At 53.5% G+C, this 26748-nt stretch overlaps 1 protein-coding gene across 1 annotated transcript; it reads right to left on the bottom strand.

The window, feature by feature from the left end:
- Positions 1-311: 311 nt before the first annotated feature.
- ARAP3 (ArfGAP with RhoGAP domain, ankyrin repeat and PH domain 3) lies at positions 312-25253 on the bottom strand. Its single transcript, XM_060092028.1, has 33 exons — positions 25187-25253; positions 22989-23532; positions 22816-22877; positions 22599-22710; positions 18790-18990; positions 18575-18644; positions 18184-18304; positions 17910-18094; positions 17724-17830; positions 17272-17471; positions 17088-17173; positions 16745-16927; positions 16465-16600; positions 15076-15192; positions 14258-14405; positions 14054-14156; positions 11876-12095; positions 11114-11177; positions 10704-10867; positions 7879-8091; positions 7503-7608; positions 6275-6422; positions 5891-5959; positions 5132-5206; positions 4919-5033; positions 3186-3314; positions 2973-3106; positions 2653-2735; positions 2521-2556; positions 2322-2385; positions 2084-2221; positions 1856-1894; positions 312-1299 (listed from the first exon to the last, which is right to left on the bottom strand). Exons 2-33 carry the CDS (start codon positions 23513-23515, stop codon positions 814-816), a joined length of 4641 nt encoding a protein of 1546 aa, XP_059948011.1. The 5' UTR covers positions 23516-23532; positions 25187-25253; the 3' UTR covers positions 312-813.
- Between the last annotated feature and the right edge of the window lie 1495 nt (positions 25254-26748).

Raw genomic sequence — 26748 nt, forward strand, 5'->3', positions numbered from 1 at the left:
GCCCCTTCTCCCAGCACTCCACATGCCTGGCTTCTTACCTTTACCTTCCACCCAGCACAAATGTCACCTCCACAAGCACGTCACTTTGGTTTAGTTTCTTCACAGCCCTGACTTTGTGTGCGCATTTTCTGTTCCCCTTAAAGCAAGGACCCCCATCCCTTTTGTTCACACTATATCCTCAATAGCTGGCACCAATTAGATGTTCAACATATATCTATTGAATAATTGAATGAATGAATGAAGTAAAAAATGGCAGTGTTTTTGTTCCAAGGTTTATTAACAGTGACCCATCCTTTTTGGCTCTTTGCCCCAGTTCCCAGCCCTAATCAACCTCCCCACTCTGGGGCTTCACTGTAGTCTCTGAATGTTGAAGGTGGGGTAGGATAAACTCGGAGATCATTCAAATCTGTGCCTCCCAAATCTTTTTTTTTTGTTAATGCATAAAACCATTCTTTTCAAACCCAAAATCTCTCATAGAACCCCTACATATCAAATACATAAAGCGGAAGTTGCCCTTCTCGAGGGAAACTATGTGGGGCTTACAGCTCTGAGAAACAGTTTGAGATTCACCATTCTCCTTATATCAGTTACTTCATGGTACAGGTAAGTCAGCGGAGGCCCAGAGAGGCACCACGACCTGCCTTTCTCTGAGCAGGACGCAGCCTCGGGAGCTCTCGGCCCCGTTCTCCTTCCATAGCACCATACTGGCTTCTAGAGTCTTATCAACCAGGGCAAAGGATGCTCCCAGCAGTGTCTGCCATGGGGAGAGCTTGGGTCTTTGGTTACCTACCCCTCAGACTGCTGGTCCCAGGGTCATGTGAGGGGCTGGCTGGGGGATGGACTGGAAGTGCAGGGAGCTTGGGTGGGGAAGCCAGGTGTCTGTGTCGGAAGGCCATTGGGGCTCGGGGGCTGGGGGCTGGAGGGCTGAGAGGGGCTGCCCAGGCCTACGGTGGTCTCTCCCTTCCTCAGGATGAGGCTGCTGAGCTCCTGGAGCAGCTGCTCCTCCAGGGACCCGTGTGACTGGGGGCTGATCTTTGAAGGGGGCCCCGGAGGGGGCTCAGGTGGTCTCTCCTCCCAGCCCAGGGGGCCTGCTTTGGGCAGAGGAGACTGATCAGAGGACCTCTGGCTGGCCAGTGGGGTCTCTGGCTTGGCTGTCTGCTCCGGTGTGATGGAGAAGGAGGTGGAGGTGTCTTCGGTCAGCTCGGGGAAGGCCCCCACTTCCTCATACACTGGCTCCTCGTACACAGGCTCCTCCAGTTCCTCTTGCTCCTCCACAGACCCCTGGGATGACTTCATCGGCTGGATGGGAATGGGGGTAACCAGAGGCAGGCACAGAGTTAGAATTACCAGATTATTAATCACTACCATTTATTGAGCTCTTCCTCTTTACCAGATGCTGCAAAATACTCTGCATGTATGATGTCAAAAACAGCCCTGTATGATGGTTACACTGCAGGTGAGTGAGCTGAGGTACAGAGGGGTTAAATAAGTTGCCCAAGATCACACAGTTAAGTAAAAGGTGGTGCTGGGGCTTGAACCCAGGTCTGTCTGCCTCCAAAATGCATTCACGTAACCACTTCCCTTCTATTTCTCAGATCCGGTGACCACTTCCCCCTTTCCTCACCGCATCCTACCATCCCTTGTTTTCCTCATTCCTTTTGGTCCCAATACACTCTCTCTCTCTCTCTCTCTCTCTCACACACACACACACACACACACACACACACACACACACACACACACACACTCTCAATGATGGCCTGCATCAGGATAAATACAGAGAGCACATCGGCTCAGGCAGCACAGAGGAACACAGGGTTGACAGGCACACAGGTGGAGCAGGCACAGTACTCACAAAGAACATGGACAGGGTCCTCCGGTTGTGAAGTCGCCGCTGGGCACAGGTGGGGTGGGGAGGCAGGGAGGGAGAGACACAGAGACACAGTGAGGCCTGGCAGCAGGAGGCAGGGCACAGAGAAGGCAGAGGGGGCACCAGGCTGGCAGGCAGGCCACTCCCTTCTGCAGTGTGGCAAAGGCATGAGCAGGGACCCGGAGGGGTTGGGGCAGGCTAGGGGGACCTCACCAGGGTCTGATTGGCAGACAGGAGGGTGGCCCCACTGTCATCCCCACGGATGGGCAGCAAAGGCATGGTGCCAAACTTCTGACGGGCGAGGTCAGAGGAGGAACGGCGTCGTAAGACCACTGGCTGCTGGTCATCGTGCTGGAGAGAGGGTGAGGGGGTGGCACTGGTGGGCATGGGAGGTGCTGAGGGTTAGTGCTGAGTCCACAGACCTCCCCCTCAGCTCTCTCCTTCCCCTCACCTGGGCTTTGAGGATGCTGGTGGCCCAGTCCCACATCTCATCCTCGTCTGTGCAGGACAGGCAGCTGGGGGTGATCAGAGGGGAATCAGCAGGAGGGGAAGGGGTCACAACTAGAGGGATGGAAGATAGAAAAAGCGAGGAGGTAGAGGACAGGGAGCCTGACTGGGCCACAGGAGAAGCCAGGCTGGGAGGTACTCACAGGTGCATCTTCTCCAGGATCAGCGTGAAGCCCCACCTGAGAGGCAAAGGAGAACAGTGATGGGTGATCGGAAAGGCCAGAAGGGTGGCAGCAGGAAGGCTCTAGAAGTGTGGACTTGGGGAAAAAACTCACGGGGTGGGGGGCTTGAACTTCTTGCGGATTCCCAGGTAGACCTTGGCACCTTCCAAAGGCCACTCCCGTTCTGGTTTAGAGCTCTGACAACATGAAGGCAGTCAGTGAGGTTGAGAGGTGAGAGAGAAGGATCGAGGTTAAGGAGGTCAAGAAGTCATGGAAGCACTGGGGTTGTGTGAGGTCAAAGGGTCACAGAAGTCAAAGGGCCAGGGAAGCAATGAGATTGATGAGAGCATGGGCTGTGGAGTGACAGGGTCAGTGCAGTCAGGGCTCCTCCCACACGGCCAGCCAGCCTCCCTCCCTGCTCGCCTAGGGCCCACCTTCTTCTCCTTGAGCAGCAGCAGGCAGCGGCCACGCAGCAGAAAGAATCTCTCCTGGAAGCGGTTTCCCAGCAAGCGGGGCGGTTCTTCCCGACACCGCAACAGGCCCACCCGTGGGCTCTCACGCCGGATACCTGGGCACAGATGGGCAGGGCTAGGTGGACGGTCCCTGAAAGAGGCCTGGGAGGTGCTGGGCTGAAGCAGGAGGCTCACCTGTGAAGAGGCAGCCGGCATGGGCCAGGGAGACTTTTCTCAAGAGCAGGGAGGCCGAGCAGGGCTCTGGGAGCTGGCACCATTGTAGGGCCTGCTCTAGGACCCTTTCCTTGGGGTGCAGTGGCCGCTCTAAGGGGCAAGATGAGGGTAGGTATCAACCAGATATCGATCCACAGCCTGGAGCCCCCCCCCCTCGCCCACCAGTCACTCATTCATTCATTCATCCATTCCACCATCCAGCCACAGACATTATTTAGCACTGACTGTGCCAGGTGCTGGGCTGCCCTGGGGATACAGTGGGGAGCATGAAACACACGGCCTGCCTTCACAAAGCCCACAGCCTGGCGAGGGAGCAGAGAATAACAGATAAGTAAATGAGGTAACTAAAGACAAACCATTATTCTGAAAGAAGCAATAAGAAGCTGAGAGAGAGTAACAGGGCAGCTACTGAGATAGGGTGACCAGGCAAAGCCTTTCAGATGAGGCATTTGAAGATGAGACTCAGAGGCCCTAAGGATTGGGAAGAACAAGCCACGCTGAGATCGGGGGAAGAAGACTTCAGGCGTGACAAAATGCAACACCAAAGGGCCTGAGTTAGGAAAGATGTGCTTGAGGAACTAAACAGTCAGTGTGGCTCAATCAAAGAGAATACGTTATGTGAGACGAGGTCTGAGAAATAAGTGAGGGCCAGACATTCATCAGGGTCTTGTGGGCTATAATAAGGGGTTTGAATTTTATTTTAAGTTCAATGGGAAGCCATTGGAAGGGTTTAACCATGAGAATAGCATGATGATTTATGCTTGAAATGCTCATTGACTGCTGCGCGGAAAATGGATTGTTGGGGGGCGAGAAGGGAACACTGGCCAGCTATGCCCTTTCCCGGGCTGTACATTTTAGTGGTTAATGCTGGGGAGCAGAAAGATCATGGTGACTTCAACTAGGTTGGTGGTAACGATGGAGATGGAGAGGTGATAGATTTGAAAAGACTCAAGAGGACTAGTTGCCCATTGGGTATGAAGATGAAGGAAAGGAAGGAGTCCCAGCAGACTCCCAAGTGTCTGTCCTTGATAACTGGGTGAATGCTGGTGCACTGACTGAGTTAGGGAAACTAGGAAATGGCTTGGGCATTTTGTTAGGGGAGGGGACTGGGAATTGAGTTTGGTCTTAGACTTTTTTTTTTTTCTTTTTTTGGCTGTGCCATGCGGCTTGTGGGATCTCAGTTCCCCAACCAGGGATCGAACACGCAGCCCCTCCAGTGGAGGCATGGAGTCTTAACCACTGGACTGCCAGGGAAGTCCTGGTCTTAGACGTTTTAAACGTGAGATGCTATAAGATGTACAAGTGGATGTGTCAAGTAGCCAGCTGGATATGTGAGTCTGGAGCTCAGAGGAGAGGTCTGGGTCACACATAAACATTTGGGGGCCAGCTTATTAATGGCATTTAGAGCCATGGGAATGGATGAGCTCATCCAAGGGAAAAATGTAGATAGAGAAAAGAAGAGGGTTGAGGACTGAGCCCTGGGTCCCTCCAGCATTTGGAGTCTGGGCAAAGGAGAAAGAGAAGCCTCCTTTGAGGTGGAAGGGAAACCAAGGTTTTGTGGGGTCCACGAAAGCCAAGAGAGCAGAGAGCACCGAGAAAGAGCAAGTGGACAACTACATATCTGGTAACACAGAAGTCTTGGTGACTTTCATCCCGCACCACACGTGCACGCGCACATGCACGGTCATACTCACCAAGCTCCCCACGCTCTCGAATCTCAAACGTCACCCACAAGTCCATCCCGGCTGCCGTCCCCCGAATCTCCAGTACCTGGTTAGTCAGCTCCTCGGCAGTCAGTGTCGGGGACACCTGGGGTCAGGGCAAGAGCAGAGGACCCGTGCCGGTCAGGCCATTGCCCCTGCCCCCCACCATCCTCTCATCTCCCCTCCTGTCCCCTCAGGACTGACCTTCAGGGTGACACAGTTGTCTGGGAGCTGCTGCTCTATAAAAACCTCCATGATGAGGTCTCCAGCCTGGGACAGCTGAGGGGAGGGGTAAAGAAATCAGGAGGACCCAGACGGTGCAAAGAATCAAGGTCAGAGGACTCCTCAGGTTGCCTCATGAGTGCCTCCCCGCCCCACAGAAGCCTCGTCCCAACCCTCACTCCAAACATCGCTCAGGTCCTTCAAAGAGAAAAAACTCCAGGCATGGCGGAACTCTGCACAGAGCTTCCCAAGGAAGTGCAGTTGTGCTTGGGAAGACAGGTTTGGAGTCAGACTGTCTGGGTTCCAACTCTGCCACTTGCTACAGTACAACCTAGAGTAAGTGACCCTCCAAACCTCAGTTTCTTTGAAAAAAATGGGACTACGTACCTCCTGGAGTTGGGTGATGCTAAAGTGAGATTACAGGTGCTTGGAATATAATTAGTCCTCAGCTGTTTGCTATTGTATTTGTTGTTATTCTCACCTATTTGTCTAACTTAGCTAACCCTTCCTTGGATCTCTTACACATGAAACTGAAGTGCTCCTGCCACCCTTTTGTAAAGAATCCTCATGGTGGAATAAATGGAGCAAATCCTAAACCAAAACCCCTCCCCAAAGCACTCCTCTCCTTGGGTTTCCTGTGTCCCAAAGAGCTGAGGTCCAGTGTCCAGAAGCAGAAGGTCACCTTCCTGTCCTGATGTCCCCTCCTGGCCCACTTGGGAGTCTAGGGTCAGGACAAGTTACCTGCACATCCTTCCAAGTGGTGATAAGACTGACCTCCAAGTCAATCTGAGCTACCTGGTCAGGGTCGATCTGTGGAAGAGCCAAAAGGGTGTGTGTGTGTGTGTGTGTGCATTGGGTGGGTGGGGGGGCTGCCGGGAAAGGAGCGAAGCAGGGAGAGATGTGCAAGACCGGAGCACCTGTAGGAGAGGGTTAGAGGCCAGAAGAGCTAAGAACCAATGGGGCAAGCATGTTAGGAGCATGGTTACAGGAGATTAGGGCCCAGGGCTCTGGGAGGTGGTCCCTGATGCGGAAGGCCTTCAGAGGGCTAGGCTGGGCCTTTGTTAGGGTGAGCAGGATCCAGAGTCCAGGAAGAGGGACTGTAGGTCAGGGGTTGGGAAAGCTTACATCAAACACAGAGATGTAGCCATCGATGAGTTCCTGCAGCACCCGCACCTCGTGCTCCCCCCGTCCATCCGTCTGGAACACGCTGGGTGCAAATAGCAGGGCCAGGTTCCGAGTGCACATCTGGTTTAGAGCTGCACACTTTTGAACCCTGCAGAGGGGTGTGAGGGTCATGAGGAATGCAGTGAGCTTCCGCTCGTTCATCGACCCCTCCCTTCATTCAGCAAAAGGTTATTGAGTCTCTACTGTATGCCAGGCCCTGAGCTAAGCACTTGGGATACGGCAGTGAGTTAGACAAAACCCTGGCTGTAAGAGCTCCCGGTCTAGGGGAGAGACAGACTTATAAATAGGGGTCAGCAAACTCTTTATGTAAGGGGACAGAGAGTAAATATTTTAGGCTTTCAGGCTATACAGTCTGCTGTGTAGGGTGAAAGGAACCATTGAAAATAAATAAATGAATGGGCATGACTTTATATTTTATGTACAAAACTTTATTTACAAAAACAAGTAATGAGCTGGATCTGGCCCAAAGGCCATAGTTGTCCAGTCCCTGTGATATAGTGTAATCAGTACAACAGAGCTGAGGCTCACCCTGGAATCATTTAAAAGTCTGTCTCCCCAATAGACTGGTAAAGGTAGATGTGCATCTTATTCTTCTTTGTGTCTTCAACATCTAATCTTTGCCTGGCATAGAATAATAAATAAAACAAAATAATACTGATTGCTCACCATTTCTGAATGCTTACTACATACATGCCAGGTGCTGTAGTAAGAAGCTTACAAGGATCATCTCATTTAAATCTCGTATAACCTATGAGGTGGATACTATTCCTTATACCATCTTCCTGTTACAAATGAGGAAACCGAGGCTGAGACAGCAAATAACTTCTCTAAAGCCACATGCTAGGGAATTTCCTGGCGGTCCAGTGGTTAGGACTCTGAGCTTTCACCGCCAAGGGCCTGGGTTCAGTCCCTGGTTGGGGAACTAAAATCCCGCAGGCCGTGCAGTGTGGCCAAAATAAATAAAAAAATAAAGTCATGCACTAGAATAGTGGAGCTGGATTAAGGCCTAGGTCTGTCTGACTCCAAAGTCCACGCTGTGAACCTTTATGTTGTGATACCTTCACTTAACAATTATCTGTGGGATGAATATGTGAATGTAAGCCAGGGGGTTGGACAGAGGTGATGAAGGGTCAGGGAGGAAGCCTGCAGGGGGTCTGGCTGTACTGACCGATAGAGATGCCCAATGAGGGTGGCCAGCGTGCGGCGGTTGACCCGTGGCAGGCAGCCAATCACTTCTTTGTATTTCTCCAGGCGCTGGTTCTTCTGGGGCAGCTCTGGGGATAGGATGGGGAAGGGTTGGAGAGGGTCAGGGAAGGAAGAGTAGAGGGAGTTTTAGAGAAACAAACCCAGGATGGATGTGTTTCTGCCCCCTTCCCACCTTGCCTTGAGCCGAGTCCCTGGGTGATCTTCCAGTGGGGGAGTACTGGGGAGGGGGGCTGCCCAATCCCACAAGGGAGGCTCAGGGATTCTGGTAGGGGGGGTGGAGTTCCTGGTTGGGTCTTGGTTGTCCGTAAGGACTTCTTAGGGATCTTGGGAGCACCTACCGGCAGCCTCCCTCCAGCGAGGCAGCAATCGAGCAGAGGTCACAGGGTCATCAAGCTCTCGAAAGAAGCGTTTGAGCGTGTCAGTGACATCCTCCACAAAGTGCTCCCCTGGTCGGAGCTTCACTGACCGGGCATCCCGCCGAAACTCAGCCAGGAGCCGCAGGCTGCGGGCGCGGGCACCCCCTTTCCGGTATACGCCCTCCAGCCGGAGCCCTGAGAACAGCCATCATCTCAGCTCACTGCTGCCCAAAGACCCGCCACCACCCACCCAGCATCCTGTCCATCACCCCTCATGGTATGTGGCTATTGGAGGTAGGAGGGTCAGAGAGGAAAAAATCAGCCTCTGTGGTCGTGCTTCTCAGGTCCCTGCTCCAGCCCTCATCATCAGAAGGTCCTTGCCTAATCACACAGCAGCCCCCTTCACTCTCTCTCTTTTTCTCTCCCCTCCCACTTTGATCTTTAAATAGCACTCTCTGAAATCCCATTACACTCAGGCCTCGTTATTCACAGGTTCTATACTTATGAATTCATCTACTTGCTAAAGTTTATTTGGAACCCCCAAATCAATACTTGTGGCACTTTGCAGTCACTTGTGAACATGCCCAAATGGAGAAAATTTTGAGTTGCCTGATGGACATGTTTCTAGCTAAGGCCTCATATGGTAAACGAGTATCATTTCGTGGTATAGTTAAAGTCACATTTTTTGCATCTTGTGCTTCTTTTCTGGGGGGGATTTCACTGTTTAAACTAGCCCCCAAGTGTAGTGCTGAAGTGCTGTCTAGTGTTCCTAAGCACAAGAAGGCTGTCATGTGCCTTGTTGAGAAAATACATGTGTCAGATAAACTTTGTTCAGGCATGAGTTGCTGAGCATTGCTGGCTGTGAGGTCAAAATTAACGAATCAACAATTTATATTAAATAAAGTATCTTTAAAGCAGACTCACAGATACAGAGAACAAACTAGTGGTTACCAGTGAAGAGAAGGAATGGGGGAGGGGCAGTATAGGGGTAGGGGACTAAGAGATACAAACTATTTGGTATAAAATAAGCTATAAGAATATATTGTACAACATAAGGAAGACAGCAAATATTTTAGAATAATTATAAATGGACTATAAACTTCAAAAATTGTGCATCACTATATTGTACCCTTGTAATTTATCTAATATTATACTTCAATAAAAAATTTTTTTAGGGCTTTCCTGGTGGCGCAGTGGTTGAGAGTGCGCCTGCTGATGCAGGGGACGCAGGTTCGTGCCCTGGTCCGGGAGGATCCCACGTGCCGCGGAGCGGCTGGGCCCGTGAGCCGTGGCCGCTGGGCCTGCGCTTCCGGAGCCTGTGCTCCGTAACGGGAGAGGCCGCAGCGGTGAGAGGCCCGCGTACAGGAAAATAATAATAATAATAATAATAATAAAAATTAAAAAAATTTTTTTAAAGATGAAAACTTGGAACTATACTCAATATCTTATAATAACTATAATGGAAAAGAATATATATAAATATATATATATAACTGAATCACTTTGCCATATACTTGAAACTAACACATTCAACATTATGAATTAACTATACTTCACTTTAAAAAAAAAGAAGAAAAAAAGATGGAAGCTTAAAAAAAAAGTCTTTAAACAGAAACACACATAAAACAAAGTTACATATTGATCAATTAATGAAAATATGACCGGTTTCCCAGGAACCTAACCCTGTATTTCCACTGGGGCAATGGTTCAGCATTCATTGATCCAGTCCTTTCAGTGACTTTATAGAATATAACTACCGTGAATCACGAGAACTGACTGTATTTGTTTTCTTAATTATTACCCATCTCTCCCACCAGTCTCTGAGCTTCATATAACCTTCCTCGTTCACTGCCATATCCCCCGTGTCTGGCACAGGGGAGCAGCTCAATAAACATTTGTTGAACCAAGAGTGGCAGTGTAGGAACTGTGGAGGAGCAGGGAAGAACACCCACACTCTCCCCAGGGCTTTTTCACTGGGCCTCCTACTTCAATCCTCTTATGAACAAGAGGGAGGCTGGGAAGGGGATAGGGGTCTAGTGAGTGGGCAAAGTCAGTGCAAGAGGCTACTGCCAAGGCGTGGAGAATGTCTTTAGCCACTGACTATCCATTGTCCATGTAGTAAGCACAACTACTTGTCAGTGCATGGATGTGCCTTTTTCCCCTTGACTGTCCTCCTTAGTTTTCTGTGAATTTTCCTTCTCAAGAGCCCAGCCTTCTAAAGAGGGTTTGCGGGGAAAAAAGATTCAACTTAGTCCTTACTTGGGAAAGAAAATAAAACGGAGGCCAAAAACTCACAAAGAATTCTGGGAACCCCTTGCATAGCTGATCCTTTATGGCTGGAGAACCTCCCACACAGAATAATTCTGCTCAGAGCCCCAAGGATTTTGCTGCACAGCGTGGCTCTTGCCTTGTAGCTGCCCCCTCTTTGTTCTCCATGGCTCTGCATCTCCAGTCACAACTCAGTGCCACCCTCATTCCATGCCCACACCCTAGTAACAGCTGCCTTGGAACACTTCACTACCTGTCAGGTCCTGCGCTAAATGCTTTACATGTGTTATCTCACTATCACACTATCTTGGAAGATGAGACTGTTAGTAGCCCCGTTTTAAAGATGAGGGAACTGAGGCTCACAAAAGCAAAGCAGCTTGCCAAGGGTCATACAGTCGTTGCTGTCAGGCTGCAGTCTCTGGAGGCAAAGCTTTTGAAGGCAAATCACACACACACAGGGCAAATACCCGCCCCCCCACACCCCGCCGCTGCACCCATGTTCCCCATCCCCCACTCAGTGTCAGCCAGTACCCACTCACCATGCTGAGTGACAAAACTGATGCAGGCATCCACAATGATGGGGATGTCACCCCGGCTCATCTGCTGCTCCTGCAGCCCTGTGCCTCCCCCGCCGGCTGCCCCGGCAATGGCCGCGTTCCATGCTGAGAAGTCTAGCCGGCCCTCTGCCTGCAGATACAGTGTCCTGAGACCCAAGAGACCTGAGTCAGAGCCAGCTCCAGAGGAGTTCTCAGACTAAGAGGCCCAGGAGCACAAGGACCAGACCTCCCAGAGACACCAGCAGGGGGCAACAACACCCAACCCAGACAGGGCCCCTGAACTAGGGAAGTGACTTTGAGGAAGTGGGCAGTGGTCCAGCAGGCCAGGGTGGAGGGTGTGAGCTGCGCTCTAGAAAGGGGGGCCCAGAGTCAAGGGTAGGGGCAAGACTTACCTTCCTGTCTCCACCAGAACCAAATGCTCTTTCTTGTCTGGGGTGTCAGTGGCTGAGACCACACCTGGGAGGAGAATCATTGGACATTATCATCATCGTCGTCTTCATCATAGTGACTAATATTTATTAAGTGTTTAAGGTATGTAGGTTCCATGCTAGGAGCCTTACAAACAATACTATAATAAATCCTGTGAGTTACATATTGTTATCCCCATTTTACAGGTGACACAGAAGCTCAGAGAGGTTAAGTAACTTGCCTCAGATGACCTGCTATAAAATAGAACTCAAGTTTGTCTCCAAAACCTCAAAACACTGTCCTATACTGTTCCTCTTTTAGGAGGAAATGAGAATTCCCAGTCCCTTCTCCCAGTTCCCAAAAAGCAAGAAACTCCAAATAATGATAATAACAATAACATTTATAACAAATAACATTTATTGAACACCTACAAGATGCCTCCTGACAGGCTCTGTGGTAAGTGTTTTACATGCATTGCCTTATTTGAAACTCATTACAACCCTAATATTGTGCCTGTTGTGAAGATGAGGCAACTAAAGCACAGAGAGGTTAAGTAACTTGTCCAACGTCACACAGCCAGGAAGTGATGGAGGTGGGGGTCTAAATCTGGGCAATTTGAGTCCAGAACTTGTGCCTGAATCCACTATTCCTGCTGTCTCCCATAGGGACCCCCAAATAGATGAAGGTCCACTACCCACCCTAACTCCCCATAGCCACCCTTCATCCCTGCCCCCAGCCCTGCTCACTGATCTCCTGCAGCCGGCGCAGATGAACCATGTCCTCGGGGGCTGGGGGGCCAGGGCCCGATGCTGGGCACAGGAAGAGGTGATCTCCACGAAGAAGTCCGAACCCAGCCAGCCAGAGGCCAGGGGCCAGGGCAGTATGGGAAGGGGACCGCAGCCACAGGCGGCCCAGCCGCAGCAGCCCAGGGCCCAGCAGCTGGTGACAGCTCAGTGGGGAGAACCACTGTGAGGCGGGAGGAGGACAAGGGGAGAGAGGAAAATGGGGAAAGAGACAAGGGGTGGGGGAGAGAAGTAAGAGTGAGAAGGATAGGGAAAGGCAGAGAAAGACATGGAGAGAAAGCCAAGGAAACAGAGGAACGAAAGGGATGGGGAGAGAGTGAAGGAAAGACCGGTGAAGGAGACAGGAGATGGATGGAGAAAAACAAGAAAGAAATGCAATTCAATTTGATTTGCTCCAGCCAACCCAGAGAAGACCCCTGTGTGGCAGGCAGCCTTATGCCCTTAATTGGGATGTAGGGGAAGACAGAATGGGAGGCTACATGCTGTAACCGAAGAGTCACGAGGCCCTGGGAAGTCCCACCCTCTTGGGGCCAGGCAGAGGCTTCATGGAGAAAGGACTATTCGAGGTGAAACTCAAAGCAGTGCTTCTCCAGGGAGATCAGCTCGGTGCTTTGTGATCGCCTGGAGGGGTGGGATAGGGAGGGTGGGAGGGAGGGAGATGCAAGAGGGAAGGGATATGGGAACAGATGTATATGTATAACTGATTCACTTTGTTATAAAGCAGAAACTAATAAATAAATAAAAAAGCAGTGCTCCTCAAACTACTTGCGGTGAAGGAACAGGGAGTTTTAAAAAAATTTTCCAATCTGTCACTAACCAACCCTTTCATTAAAAAGCAACAAAATGAATTATTAGAAAAATGAAATGAGAAGAGAAAGACATACAAAATAAGCCCCCAGTTTTAAAAATTAGATTGCACACATAAAATCTCTCTGTCAAATTGCTATGAAAGACTGTAAATGCTGACTCAAGCCCTGTACTTAAGCTGTCATGGGCCATAACAGAGTCCCTGGGCCAGGATGGGTTAACAGACCACACTTGGGGTAGCACTGCCTTAAAGGATGGGCTAGAGTTTTGGAGAGTAGATAATACGAAGAGACTTGGACCTGGCTGGGAGGGCCATGACAGAGCCCTTAGAGGAAGGATATGGAGATAACTTCTTGGTGTGAGGAGTTACAGGCAAACCAGGAGAGTGGGCTCAGAAGCCAAAGCAGGGGAGCATTTCCCACAGAGGAGTGTGAGATGCAGAGACTACCTGGTGAGGCCAGAAGGAGGCCCTTGGACTTTACCAAGGGCAAGTCACCAGCCACCTGCAGGGTAGCAGCTCAGAAGAGTATGGCAGAGGGGGGCAGCCACAAGGGGTTAAGGAGGAACTGCAGGCTGCCAGAGCACACAACTTTAAGGATGGGAGCGATTGTCATCATCATTGCCATTACTACTTCAACACCCACAGGTGGAGGGCTTGCTGCGTGCTGGGCAGTGTAGGCCTCGCGTGTCACTTAATCCTGAACACTAGGGGGTGGGGTCTTTTACACCACTCTACTCATATGGAAGAGCTCACATGTTGAGAGTCGGAGGACTCAAATCCCAGGATATCTGACTCTCGTGCCTGAACTTTTAATGCCACAGAGGGGATGCAGGGTGGAGAGACAGTGGCTTGCCTGGGAATGGAGAAGGTGGAACAGATGAAGGCAGCTTTGCCTGTGGACTTGGAGATCTGAGGGTTGGGGGAAGGGAGTGGGAGTCAGAGGCAGCCTCTCTGTGGGAAGAGGCCCAGCACAGTGAGGTTTGGCCCGTGAGCTTTGGAGACAGAGGCCTGATTTTCGTCCTGTGCTCTGCTGCCTCCTAGCTCTGTGACCTTGACCACGTGACTTCATAACCTCTGAGCTCTTTAGGTGTGAAGTATTAATAATCCTTACCTCTGAGGGTTGTTGTGAAATTTAACTGAGACATTGAGTGGGCAGCGTTTAACACAGGGCCTGGTACAGAATAAGCGCTCAGTCAACCTTAGCTGTTAGTGGAAGGGGTAGGAGCGGCTGTAGGAATAAGAGAGAACAGGACGGGGGCAGGTGGGGACAGGGAAACCGTGAGCTGTCAGGGAGGGTGTCTCGGCTATCTCACCTTGCCCACGGCGCTGGTCCAGGCCTCCAGACTGTCAGCTCCATCTGTGCCAAAATGCTGGATCCTCCCCCCAGTGAGGACGAGCTCAAAGGAAAAGGGGAACCTGGAGAGAAGATGAGGTCCGGGAGGAGAATGGGGGTGAGTGAGGGGGCTGGCAGGCTCAGGAAGGGAAAAGGGGAGTTCAGGGAACATGGCGGGTGTTACCTGTCGAGGTCACCCGGGTCAGTGGGTGGGGGATTCACACCCAGACATACGACATCCTGGGGATGGATGAGGTTGAGGGGTTCAGGGCTGCTTTCTGACACAAACATTTCCAGAGCCGCACCCAGCACGCACCACAGTCGGGGGGGAGCTAAGAAGGAAACTGATGGTCAGCAGGTAGCTGACCTCTGTCCCCACTGTCAGAATTCCCATTTACCAGATATTTATTCTATGCCAAGCCCTCTGCCTGTGTATGATCTCACGTAATCTTCACGGCTCTATGAGGTGGTTTTTTTTTTTTTTTCTTTTTCTTTTTGTGGTATGCGGGCCTCTCACTGTTGTGGCTTCTCCCGTTGCGGAGCACAGGCTCCGGATGCACAGGCCCAGCGGCCATGGCTCACGGGCCCAGCCGCTCCGCGGCATGTGGGATCCTCCCGAACCGGGGCACGAACCCGTATCCCCTGCATCGGCAGGCGGACTCTCAACCACTGCGCCACCAGGGAGGCCCTATGAGGTGGGTTTTACATTCACTCCTATTTTGCAGAAGGAGAAACTGAGGCTCAGAATTTGAGTAGCTTGCCCAAGTCACATGGGTAGAAAGTAGCAGAGTTGGGATTTGACCTCCACAGTCTGACTTCAAAGCACAGCCTCTCAACCATCACCCAATGCTGCCACCTGCCATGGTCCCTCTCTGACTCTCAGCACCCAGCCCACTCCAAGGCATGTCCCATCCCCATCCTCTCCTCCCTGTCCCTCTATGGAACACCCGTGCCCATCCTGGTTTCTGCCCACCTCCTCGCATCCCTTGGCTCCCTTCTCACCATCTCGGCCCCTGCGAGGGGGTGGCGGTCCAGCTTTGTTGCTAATGGGACCACAGTACAGGAAGCTGCTGTAAGTGGCAGGCACCACCACCTCATTGTACACGCCAGGGGAGGGGTCTGCAAGGGGAAGGAGAAGTGGTCAGGTCAAGCCAGTGTAATGGGATGGCCTGACCTCCTTGGGAAGGGATTGAATCAAGCAAGACAGTGGGACCCAACTCCACTGGCAGCATGGCCAAGTAGAGCCCAGTGGGGATGTCTCACCACCTAGATTAGAAAAGAGGGTGGCAGGGAGTGACGAGGCTTCTAAGCCAGGCCTTGCCCGCTGTCTGTCCCCATCAGCCAGTCAACAAGTCGGCTCTGGGTGGAGGCCTCAGAGCATGGGCCATCCTGTAAGTGTCTTGGCCCCTTTGGCATGACTACTGGAGACCAGCCTCTATAACATGACCATTTCTATGATCAGACTACCCCTGGGGAGGTGTGACCCGGCCTACTGGTTGATCCCATCAGGGGTTGGCCAGCAGTAACACCTCAAACCTCCAGATCCACTCCAGACAGTGGTCATTTCATAACATCAAGAAATAGGACCATTGCAGCTCTATTTACAATAGCCCGGAGATGGAAACAACCTAAGTGTCCATCATAGGATGAATGGATAAAGAAGATGTGGCACATAAATACAATGGAATATTACTCAGCCATAAAAAGAAACGAAATTGAGCTATTTGTAATGAGGTGGATAGACCTAGAGTCTGTCATACAGAGTGAAGTAAGTCAGAAAGAGAAAGACAAATACCATATGCTAACACATATATATGGAATTTAAGAAAAAAGAAATGTCATGAAGAACCTAGGGGTAAGACAGGAATAAAGACACAGACCTACTAGAAAACGGACTTGAGGATATGGGGAGGGGGAAGGGTAAGCTGTGACAAAGCGAGAGAGAGGCATGGACATATATACACTACCAAACGTAAAACAGATAGCTAGTGGGAAGCAGCCGCATAGCACAGGGAGATCAGCTCCGTGCTTTGTGACCACCTAGAGGGGTGGGATAGGGAAGGTGGGAGGGAGGGAGACGCAAGAGGGAAGAGATATGGGAACATATGAATATGTATAACTGATTCACTTTGTTATAAAGCAGAAACTAACACACCATTGTAAAGCAATTATACTCCAATAAAGATGTAAAAAAAAAAAAAAAAGGAAGAAAGAAATAGGACCTGGAGGACCTGGAGGGTTGGGAAACTGCCCAGGCTGGACCATTGTGATGGGCTGGGTGAGAGGTAATTGCCCCTCCCCCCGCCCCCCCCCCCCCCCCCGGTAGAACCAAGGCTCAGGTGGGGCTGAGAGTTCTTGCAGGGAGAGAGAGGAGGCATTTGTGGGGATTACCTGCGGGCAAGAGACCAGGGAAGCTGCCATCGAGGGCTGGGGGGGACCAGGGCTCCTCTCCCTCAAAAGCCTCGACACAGAGGAGCTGGGTCATGTTCTTTAGCAGGTTGGGTCCTGCCACAGCTGCACATAGTGCCTACAGGGAGAAACCCCAAGACGCAACCTGAGAGCCCTGGGCTCAGTCTTCCTGTCACCTAAAACAGCCCACACTGCAAGTTTAGGCATTTCAAATCAGAGACTGCTTTCCCCCCTCCCCATCAGCCCCGGCCCTCCCTCCTACCTGGAGAAGCTGGCTATGATCTGGATACTGAGGGTGGGGTTTCCGGAAGAGACCTAGCCGGTACTTCCGGGAGATGAACTCTCCCCGAGGGCCAGGGGTGGTATCTGGATGCAGCCCTTCACCTGGGGGTAGTGCTCCTGCCCAGAAGCGGTTGGCACGATCATTTCCCAGGACAATGAACAACTGTAGGATGACAAGGGGCAGAGGCAAGTAACAGGAACTCAAGAGTCCCCAGACTTTCCAATCCTGCCCCATGCAGGACCCAAGGCCTTTTCTGCATGCTCTCCTTCCATCCCCAACCCCGGCCCCCCACACAAACTTTCTTCCTCTTCAGATTCCTCACCTGCACTATCTCATTACTCCAGACACTTGTGTCCAGCTTCAGGCTCTGCACCTTGGAGATCCCAGAACCCAGGGCCCGGTGCTGACCTGTTAGGGTGTGAAGGGCATGTGGCAGGGGCACCCTGAGCCCTCCTGCCCCCAACTCCCTCCTTCTCCCCATTTCAGCTACAGGCTCCAGCCCTGACCTGCGCACTGCTTGCAGATGACCACCCCCAGGTTGACAGCGGCCCAGTCCGGGCGGGAGGCCTCACAGTCCGCACAGTGCCGGTTTGCCCGATTGGACCAGATCTTCTCAGCCACCTCGTAGTCAGACAGGGTCTCGGTTACTGCTTCCTGCAGAGCGGCCGCCCAGCTCTGCCGAGCCCCCCCAGACTCGGCTGTGAAGCTGAGGGGTGGACAGCCAGTCCGTGGGCATGGACACACCCCCCGACCTGTTCCATCCCCCTGGCCACATGTGGGCCACCACCGGCCACATGTGGGCCAGCCCAGACCCTCCTGACATCCCGGACCCTGTTCACTGGCCTCCTGTCAGTGCACACCCACTGAATCCTACTGAGGAGGTCCCGGGTCCTCTGCACCCCTGTGCCTCCATCAGTGTCTCTCCCCGAGCCTTGCCTCCTGCCAGTCTGGGCCCCACCTGAAGCAGCGATGCGGTGTGAGCAGGTCGAAGCTGCGACTCTTGGTCTCCCGGACACTGCAGCCTTGCAGTTCAATGAAGCAGATCCCGATGCCCAGAGAGAAGGCCTGGCAGGGTCGGGGGTGGGCACAGTGAGGCCAGAATGGGCTAGGTCAGGCCCCTGGGCCCCAGCCCGGCCCTCCTCACCTGCTCACTCTTGTACAAGGCCAGCTCTCCGGGGCTCAACGCAGCAAACACCTTGGCCTTGTGCCCACGCAGCTCCAGCATGCCCGTGCGAAGGGGTCGGGGTGGCTGCGGGGGCCGGGGTTGGCCCAGGAGGCGCTGCTCCTTCAAGCAGGATTGCACCGTGGAGCACCACGTGTCCCGCTGAGCTGGCGGGGGACGGGGAAGCGGGTCAGCCGGCTGTGTGCTCACCTGGCCTCCCCAGCCCTGCCCTGGCCCGGGAGGCCCTGGCCCTCACCCTCGCTTTCTGTGCGGAACACGAATACCCTCTGGCCGGTGACGACCTGGAACTTGTTGTCCTTGCTGCTGCGGGTCATCTCGATGGCTGTCAGAGGGATCACACCCTTGGGGAAGGGGTCCTGGAGGGACAGACCATTGGCCCATGGGGACAGGAACTCAGCCACATGCGCTGACCCCAGGGGGGCCAGTGCCAACTTTTAATGAGATCAGCACTCATCCCGCAAGCAGTGGGGTACAGCTGCTAACCTACCTCCTTTAGATGCTGACACCAGTCATGGGGTGCCTGCCTCTCCACCAGGGGGGGATTGGCCTTCCAATCCTGAGCCTCCATCAGCCCTCCCTCTCCCTCTCCCTTTCCCCAGGCCCCATGTAGCATCTCCCGGACCTACCTTATCACTGCCAAAGTACATCAGACTCCTCCCATTGAACTGCACAAAGCGCCTCTGGAAGACGTAGTTTCTGGGGAAGGCAGGGGCCGAGATCAGTAAGTGGTGGAAGCTGCATCCCGGGGCGTCCTAGGAGCTGGGAGCACTTGGGACCTGACCTCCACCACCACCACGCAGCCTCCCGCGCCCCCCTCCCCTTCCCTTCCCAGCAGCCCCACCCCTGAGGGGAGAGCTTGTCTAGCCAGCCACTGAGCAGGGGCGTGGGGCGGTCTGCCGTGGAGGAGAAGCTGGCATAGGGTGAAATGAGGTCATCGTTGGTCTCCGTGTCCAGGGCGGGCAGTGAGAGGGTGGAATCCCCCGGCAGCTCAAGGCTGGCATAGCCAGCGTCCTCTCGTGCCTCCAGATCCTGCCTGCTGAGCCTTGTGGGGGCCAAGACAGAGAGGCACACACATTAGACCCAGTTCCCTGGACAGCCCCACCCTCAGCGCCTAGTGGAATGCCTGGCAGGTACTGGATCTGCTTTTCAAACAGGGGAACAGGGAGGTTGAGAGCCCAAAACACTAGCATGGAGCTTCTTCCCCGAGCACACTTGGACTTTGCATTTGAAAAATTTCAGTCCTTCGCCTCTGCCATTAGGATTACTTGGCAGAAAATTTGGGGAAGGGCTGAGTAGATGGCTTTCTGCCACAGTTGCCCATATCTCATCAATAAGCCTGACTGGTTCTTGCTCCAGAAAGTTCTTGCCTCTCTCTCCAGGGACCAAGCTCCCATCAGTTCTCACCGAGGTGAAGGGAATCGCCTAACTGGTCACCTGCTTCCACTCGCACCCTCCCACCAAACATCCGTTCTCCCACTGACACCAGAGTGCTCTTTTAAGAATGCACGTGACAGCATTTCACTCACCAGCATGAACCTCTACAATGACTTCCCATTTGCACTTAGGATAAACTGAAATTCCTTACCAGGGGCTGCAAGGCTTTGTACAGTGAGACCCGTGGCAACTCCCCTGATCTCACCCTGTATCGCCCTCACCTTGCTTACTACAGTCCAGCCACATTCTCTTCCCCAGTTCGGAGCCTTTGCACATGGTGTTCCCTCTGCCTAGAGCACGCTTCCCTGGGCTGCTTCTTCTCATCCTTCAAGTGTTCCTTCTCAGAAAGTCCTCTATTATTCTCTATCACTTTCCAGTGGTTCCTTACCTCAGCTAGACAGAATCACCTGGGAAACTTAAAAATACCTGTATATGAGCCCCACACCAGACACTTAAATTTAAGTCTCTGGGAATGAGGCCCAGGCATCTTTGTTTTAAAAGTTCCCCACGAGGTAGTGCAGCTGAGGTTGAGAACCTCTACCCCATTTGTTTCCTACTTCACTGAGAAACTGAAGCAATCAGACGAGAACCCCCGCAGACTCCCAGCGCCTCATCTGCCCCATTCCACTCACACACTGCCTTCCTCCTGGTACTGTAATAAATAGCCCTGTCTAAAGCCGGTCCGTCCTCTGAGCATTTGATCCTAGTCCACTCACCTACACAAGGACATCGCTCCAGACTTTCTCCCTTTTCTCTCCCCTACATCAGCTAGTTTTCCCTCTCTACCAGGTCATCCCTATTCACCTATGAACAAACGTAGCATTCTATGCTATAAAAACCCCCTTCTTGACTCCACTTCTACTCTCAGTAACCACTCCAACTCTCTGCTCTTCTTTGCAGAAAAACTCCTCAAAAATGTCTTCACATTTCCAACTCCTCTCCTTCCGTTCTCTCTTGAGCCCACTCTGATCAAGCTTTCACCCTCAGCACTTGTCAAGGTCCCGAGTGACCTCCATGTTGCCAGTTCCAGAGGTCAATTCTCAGTCCTCAACTTACCCAACCTCTCAGCAGCATTTGACATAGCTGACCTCTCCCTCCTCCTTGTACATGTTCTTCACTTAGCTCCTGTGGCATCAACTTCTCCTGGTTTTCCCTCTGCTTCACTAACCATTTCTTTTCAGCCTGTTTTGCTGATTGCTCTTCTTCTCCCAAACCTCTTGATACTGGAGTGTGCTTGGTTCTCTGCTCTATCAACACTCACTCACCGCTACATATACCCATCTAAATGCTGACAACTCACAAATCTGGATCTGCAGCTCGGACCTCTTCCCCAAACTCCAGACTTGTATATCCAGTGGCCTATTTGCCACCTCTTCTTGGGTGTATAGTACACACCTCAAATTCAACACATCTAAAACTGAACTCCTAATCTGCTCCCCACCTACCTCTGCTTTATGCCCAGTCTTCCCCATGTCCGACCATGGCAACTCGAGGGACTTTCAGCTGCTCAGAACAGTGCTGTGGAACTAACTCTTTGAAATGTGGTTGTTTCATAGGTACAGCACAGCTCACACCAGACTAGCCACGTTTCATGCGTTCAGCAGCCACACTTGGTTACTGGCCACCACAACGGACAGTGCAGGCTCAGACCGAAACCCCTGAAGTCATTCTTGACTGCTCTTTTCTCTTACACCTCAATTTACCAGGACAGTTCGCCTTCAAAATACAACCCAAACCAACCACTTCTCACCATCTCCACTCCCATCACGCTAGCCTGAGATGTCTCACCTAGATCACTGCAAGAACCTCCTAACTAGTCTCTCTGCTTCTGCTTTTGCCTCCTACAGACCATTCCCAACACAGCAACCAGAGGGATTCTTAAAACGTAAGGCAAAACCCTCCTGGGGTTTCCCTGGTGGCGCAATGGTTGAGAGTCTGCCTGCCGATGCAGGGGACACGGGTTCGTGCCCCGGTTCGGGAAGATCCCACATGCCGCGGAGCAGCTGGGCCCGTGAGCCATGGCCACTGAGCCTGCGCGTCCGGAGCCTGTGCTCCGCAACGGGAGAGGCCACAACAGTGAGAGGCACGCGTACCGCAAAAAAAAAAAAAAAAAAAAAAAACCTCCGATGGCTGCCTTCCCATTTCACTTAGAGTAAAAGCAAGGTCCTATCCATCTGGCTCCTTTTACCGCTCTGACAGCAGCGTCTCCCCCAACTCTTCCCACCCTGCCCCACTCTGCCCCAGCCCGGCCAACCCTGTCATCGCTCCTGGATCCCCCTGGGCAACTGGCCTCCTTAAAGCCTCTATTCTGGCCACTCTTCCCGCCTGCAACACTCTTCTCCTAGAAGAGGGCTAACTCCGTCCGCTCCTTCAAGTTTTGGCTTGAATGTCATCCTCTTAATAATGGCAACTCTTAATGAAAAACTGCAGTCCACTCCCCCCTCACTCCATCCCAGCCCTCTTACCAGGTTCGATTTTTTCCATGGCACTTATCACCTTTTAATGTATTTATTTATATATCCGTTGTTTTATTATATTTATTTATTTTATTTATTTATTATAAATAAATAGCTCATTTATTATATCCGTTGTTAATTAACTATCTCCCCACAAGGGCAGGGATTTCTGATCTATCCCAAGTATCTACAACGATACCTGGCATTCAGTAGGTGCTCAATAAAGATAGTTAAATGAAGGAATGAAAGGCACTTCTCCCGTGTGTGTGTGTGTGTGTGTGTGTGTGTGTGTGTGTGTGTGTGTGTGTGTGTGTGTGGTACATGGGCCTCTCACTGTCGTGGCCTCTGCCGTTGCGGAGCACAGGCTCTGGATGCGCAGGCTCAGCGGCCATGGCTCATGGGCCCAGCCGCTCCACAGCATGTGGGATCTTCCTGGACCGGGGCACGAACCCGTGTCCCCTGCATCGGCAGGCGGACTCTCAACCACTGCGCCACCAGGGAAGCCCGACTTCTCCCTATTTTAAATCATATATCCATTTCTTTGTCTACCTGTTTTATTTCCTGTCTGTCCCCACTGAGTCACAAGCTCCCTAATGGGGGACTGGGTCTGTCATATTCATCCTGTAGCTCAAGAACCTGGCTGGCACACAGTGGACACTCAATGCACATTTGACAAATAACGGGAAACATGGCCACCACAAGCTCAACCGCTCCTCAAGCTGCCCCTCTTCCTGCCATCTTCATGCTATGGACCACTCACCTGTGTTCAGCCCTTTCCTGACAGATAACTCTGCCTTCTCTTCTGTCGGGGACCCCTGGGACCCCCACAGTCTGGACACCATAGTACAGGCAACCAGGGTCCATGATGTGCACTGGCAGGAGGAAAAAAAGGGGAGACAGGGAGGAGGTCAGGTGAGAGTGTCTGAGGTCCTGAAGGGCACTGCCCCTCTTCCCCCACCCCATGATAACCCACCTACCTGTGCCCGTTGCGGGCCTGAGGGCAGGAGTGGGGGCAGTTGTCTGGGAGCTGTCTGGGGCCCTTAGGGGAAAGGTCTAGTGTCATCAAAGGAAAGAGAAGGAAGGACAAGCCCTCATGCCCTGTTCCTCCCTGCCCCCAGCATGGGATCCCCAGGGAGCCAACTCCACTCACATATCCTGAGCTGTCTGTGCCCCGCCTCTTAAGTCCAAGCCGAAGTAGATGGCATTGGGCATCATCTCCACAGTATTCAAGGCTGAAGGCTGCTCAGAGGAGGACCTCTGAGGGACAGGAGGGGACCTCGGGCTGGGCTCTGGGCTCTTGGATGCTTCTGGTCTCCAGAGAGCTGAACTCAACCCAGGCCTCTGGGTGGTGGTGGAGCCACTGAGCCCACCAAATACCGTCCTGGGTTTAGGCACAGGCTTGGGGGGCTGTGCTTGGGGTGCTGGGCTGGGCGATGGCTCCATGGCACTTTCCAGTTGGGGATCCGGGGAGCCCTCTGCCGTGCCCGCCTGCAGCAGGCGCAGAATGCGTTTCCGATGCCCTGTGGCGTTGATGCCCAATTGCCTCAGCTCCTCGTGGCCCAGGCCCCGGGCTGCACCCGCTGTAGCCAGGCCATGCCGCCGGAACACGTCTGCATACTGCTCCAGGTGCACCGTGGCCAGCCACACAGCGATGTCCAGGTCCTGAGGGGCAGCCATGGGGGCTCAGGCCATTGCTGGGGGGAGGGGCAGGGTGAAGGGAGGGCTCAGGCTGAGATTCCCCCTCCCTGTGCCAAAGTCTGAGGCCTGGACAGGGGTACCAGACTCCAGTCTTCCTCCAAAGAAGAATGACCAGAGGCCTGTAATCCGGGGGCAGAGCCATCCCAGAACATGCTTTCTCATGGCAGGTGAACCCCTTCATTTGCAGATGAGGAAACTGAGGCCCAGGGAGGGGAAGAGGCTTGCCCAGGGCTCACAGCAAGTTGGCTTATCGATGGCAGTGTTGATCCCTTAGCGCCTGCCCACCCTGTGTCTGGGTCAAAGCTCTGCCTCTGCATTACTGCATGTTCAACTAAGTAAGTCTGGGACAAGAGGCCAGAACCCTGCCCCTGCAGGGTGGAGGGGGGATGGTGGGGAGGAAGGGCCCATGATGTGCCCTAATCCTGCTGTGGCACAGAGTGGGGAGAGGGCATCTGTGGCACAAGAGGAGAGGGGAGATGCAGATCCCACTCCCACTGGTTTCCAGAGCTGAGGTACAGGCTCGGGCCATCCTAATCCTGGACGTTCCCAGTTCCCCCTCCCCTTCCACCTATTGTCTCTGCTCAGACTTCCTTCCTGTCCCTCGGGCTCTGGCTGCCCCCACATCCTGCCTCCCTCGGTCAGGCTGCCCAGAGAGCTCTAAGCAGTACCAGCATCTGAGCAGAGGCCACTTGGGGAGTGAGGATGGGGCAGAGAACTGAGTCAGAGAGATGAGGGACCAGGGGTACCCCAGGGTCTTCACTCTGCAGCATCTTCTCACATACGTTGCGTGCAAACAGGAGCACCCACCCTGCAGGAACTCACAATGTGAAATGACAACCCCCTACCTCTGCTTTCTCCAAGTCTTCCTTCTCTGAGCCTTCCTTTGCCCTGCTCATGCGTTTGGACTCAGGTCTCTGAGGCTCTGTCCCATTCCACCAGCCTGACCCTGACCCTGCTCTACTGCCTAGACCTACCTTGGATTCTGTCTCCCTGAGTTTTATCTCTACCCTGTCCCTGTCCCTACCCCACTCCATCTCCATCTCCACCTCTACCTCTAAATCCATCTTGGTCCCTCTCCTTGTTTTGCTCTCTGTCATTAAGCCTCTCCCTGCCTCCGTCTCCAATTTTAACTAGATCTTCAGTTTCATCTGTGTCTCTGGCCACATGAAACTGGCTCTAGGTTTCTGTCTCTGCCTCTGCCCTGACGGCTCTCTCACAGTTTCTCTCCTGCGGGGTCCCGGCCAGGACTCCCTCTCGCCCCAGCATCAGCGCTGGCCTCTCTGCCTCTCTGTGGCCGAGCCCCCTCCCCAAGCTAGGGCCGGGACCTAGCGCCTCCCGCCCTGACTCAGAGTCCAGTTTCCCGGTGACTCAGGCCCGACTCGAGGGCATGGGACTGGGAACTAGGAGGTGCGCGGGGCAGGAGTGCGGGGGGGCGGGCCAGGCCGCGCGGAGCAGCTCCGGCTACGACGAGGGAGGGGGCAAGGAGGGAGGGGGCAGAGGCCGGCAACCCGAGGGAGGGGCGGTCGCGGCGGGGAGGGGGAGAGGGGAGGGCCCCCGGCGCGGAGTGGGCCGGGGATCCCACGAACGCTCTCGAGGAGGTGATGGGGAGGAGTCTGGGAGGCAGGAGCCCGGGGGCGCGGGGGTCCTCACCTCACTAAGCGGCTGCAGTCGGCTCCCAGGTGCCCGACGCGCTGCCGGAGGCTCCGGGTCCTGCCGCGCCGGCCCCGCCTCCCCTCAGCCCTCCCCCGACGGGGCCCAGCCCCGCCCCGCTCGTCGGTTCCCTCGGCGGGGCCCCCGCCACTCCTTGTGCAAGCGGCGGCCTCCAAGAGGTTTGGGCTCCTTACCCAACCGCTGCGCTTATCTCGCAGCCTGGCTAGCTCAGCCCCTTTAGGGGCCAAGAAAGGGGGGCACCGGAACAGGGTTGGAGGCCGAGACAGCCTTAGAGAGCAGGACAAAAAGGCAGAGACCAGGCGGAGATGGGGACAGGGGTAGAACCAGAGAGAGAAGGAGAGTGCTGCAGGGGACAGCTTTGCATGCCCTCCGCTGTTCCCTCCCCGTCCGGCCGAAAGGGGAGGGAAAAGAATAGGGCCTTAAGTTCCCAGGGCATCTCTCCCACGCCCCGCAGGGTGGCTGGACTCTGGTACCCAGTTAATGGGGGAACAGAAGCTGATATCCACAAGTCACGGATATCCACAGCCTTCCAAGCTGGCGAACCTTCAGGATCCCAGCCGTATGACCTGGGGGAAAGAGGCAGAGGCCCAGCGGAGGAGTCCCCGACTGTTTCTCCCTCTCCAAGGGCCTGGTCTAGGTTTCTTCCCAGAGAGGAAGGTCAGGTTTCGGGCCTGCCTTTTTGAAGATAAGGCTGGTGCCCTGTAAGCACGGTGACCCGGCGAGCAGCCTTTGCATCCTGGGGCGAAGCCCCTTCTCCTCACCCTCCCACTGCAGTTTGTGTGTGTGTGTGTGTGTGTGTGTGTGTGGTGAGGGGGCGCGGGAGAGGGGTCCCTGAGGAGAAACGGCTCCTCTCCCCTCTCGGGATCTTGCCTGGAGCCCTAACCTTAGAGCCTGCCCCCCAGAGCCTGAGGCGCTTCCCCCTCCGAGTGGGGCTGGCCTTTAGCTGTGTGTGGCGTTGGGGGGCGGGGTAGGGGTGCCCGCTGGCCGCTGGCCGGGCTGTGCTTTCCGGTTTGTATGAGAGGAAGTTGGCTGTGAGTCAGCAGACTCAGGAACTGTCAGTAGCTAGGGGAAGACCCCTGCCTGAGGGGAAGGTGAAGGGAATGTGGGGAAGTGGTCCCCGCCTCTCCCAGCTGCCCCAGCTTGGAAGGGGACTGCCATTTTCAGCCTCCTGGAGCCCTTCTAGCTGATAAAGAGAATGATAATAATTAATACTTCAAATGGCCATAATAATGGCTACTAGTTATTGAAAGCTGACTATGTCCCAGGCCCTGTGCAAACATTGCTTTGCAAAGTTTGATTCATTCTCAGGGCAACCCTTAAGATAGGGAATTTTATCACCTCCATTTTACAGATAAGGAGACAGTTTCCTGGATGTCTTTGTTCTGGATGGTTAACTGGGGGGTGCGGGGCAGGAGAATGCTCCTCACAGACCTCCAGCTATAAGGAATGAAAATTGACCAAGGGCCTCAACTGCTTCTCTCTGAAATCCATCAGCTCCTACTCTAAGGCCAGCTTCCCACTGGGCTGCCCCCAGCCAAGGA

This window comes from Mesoplodon densirostris, chromosome 3 (genome assembly GCF_025265405.1).
Source record: "Mesoplodon densirostris isolate mMesDen1 chromosome 3, mMesDen1 primary haplotype, whole genome shotgun sequence".
Taxonomy (NCBI): Eukaryota; Metazoa; Chordata; class Mammalia; order Artiodactyla; family Ziphiidae; genus Mesoplodon; species Mesoplodon densirostris.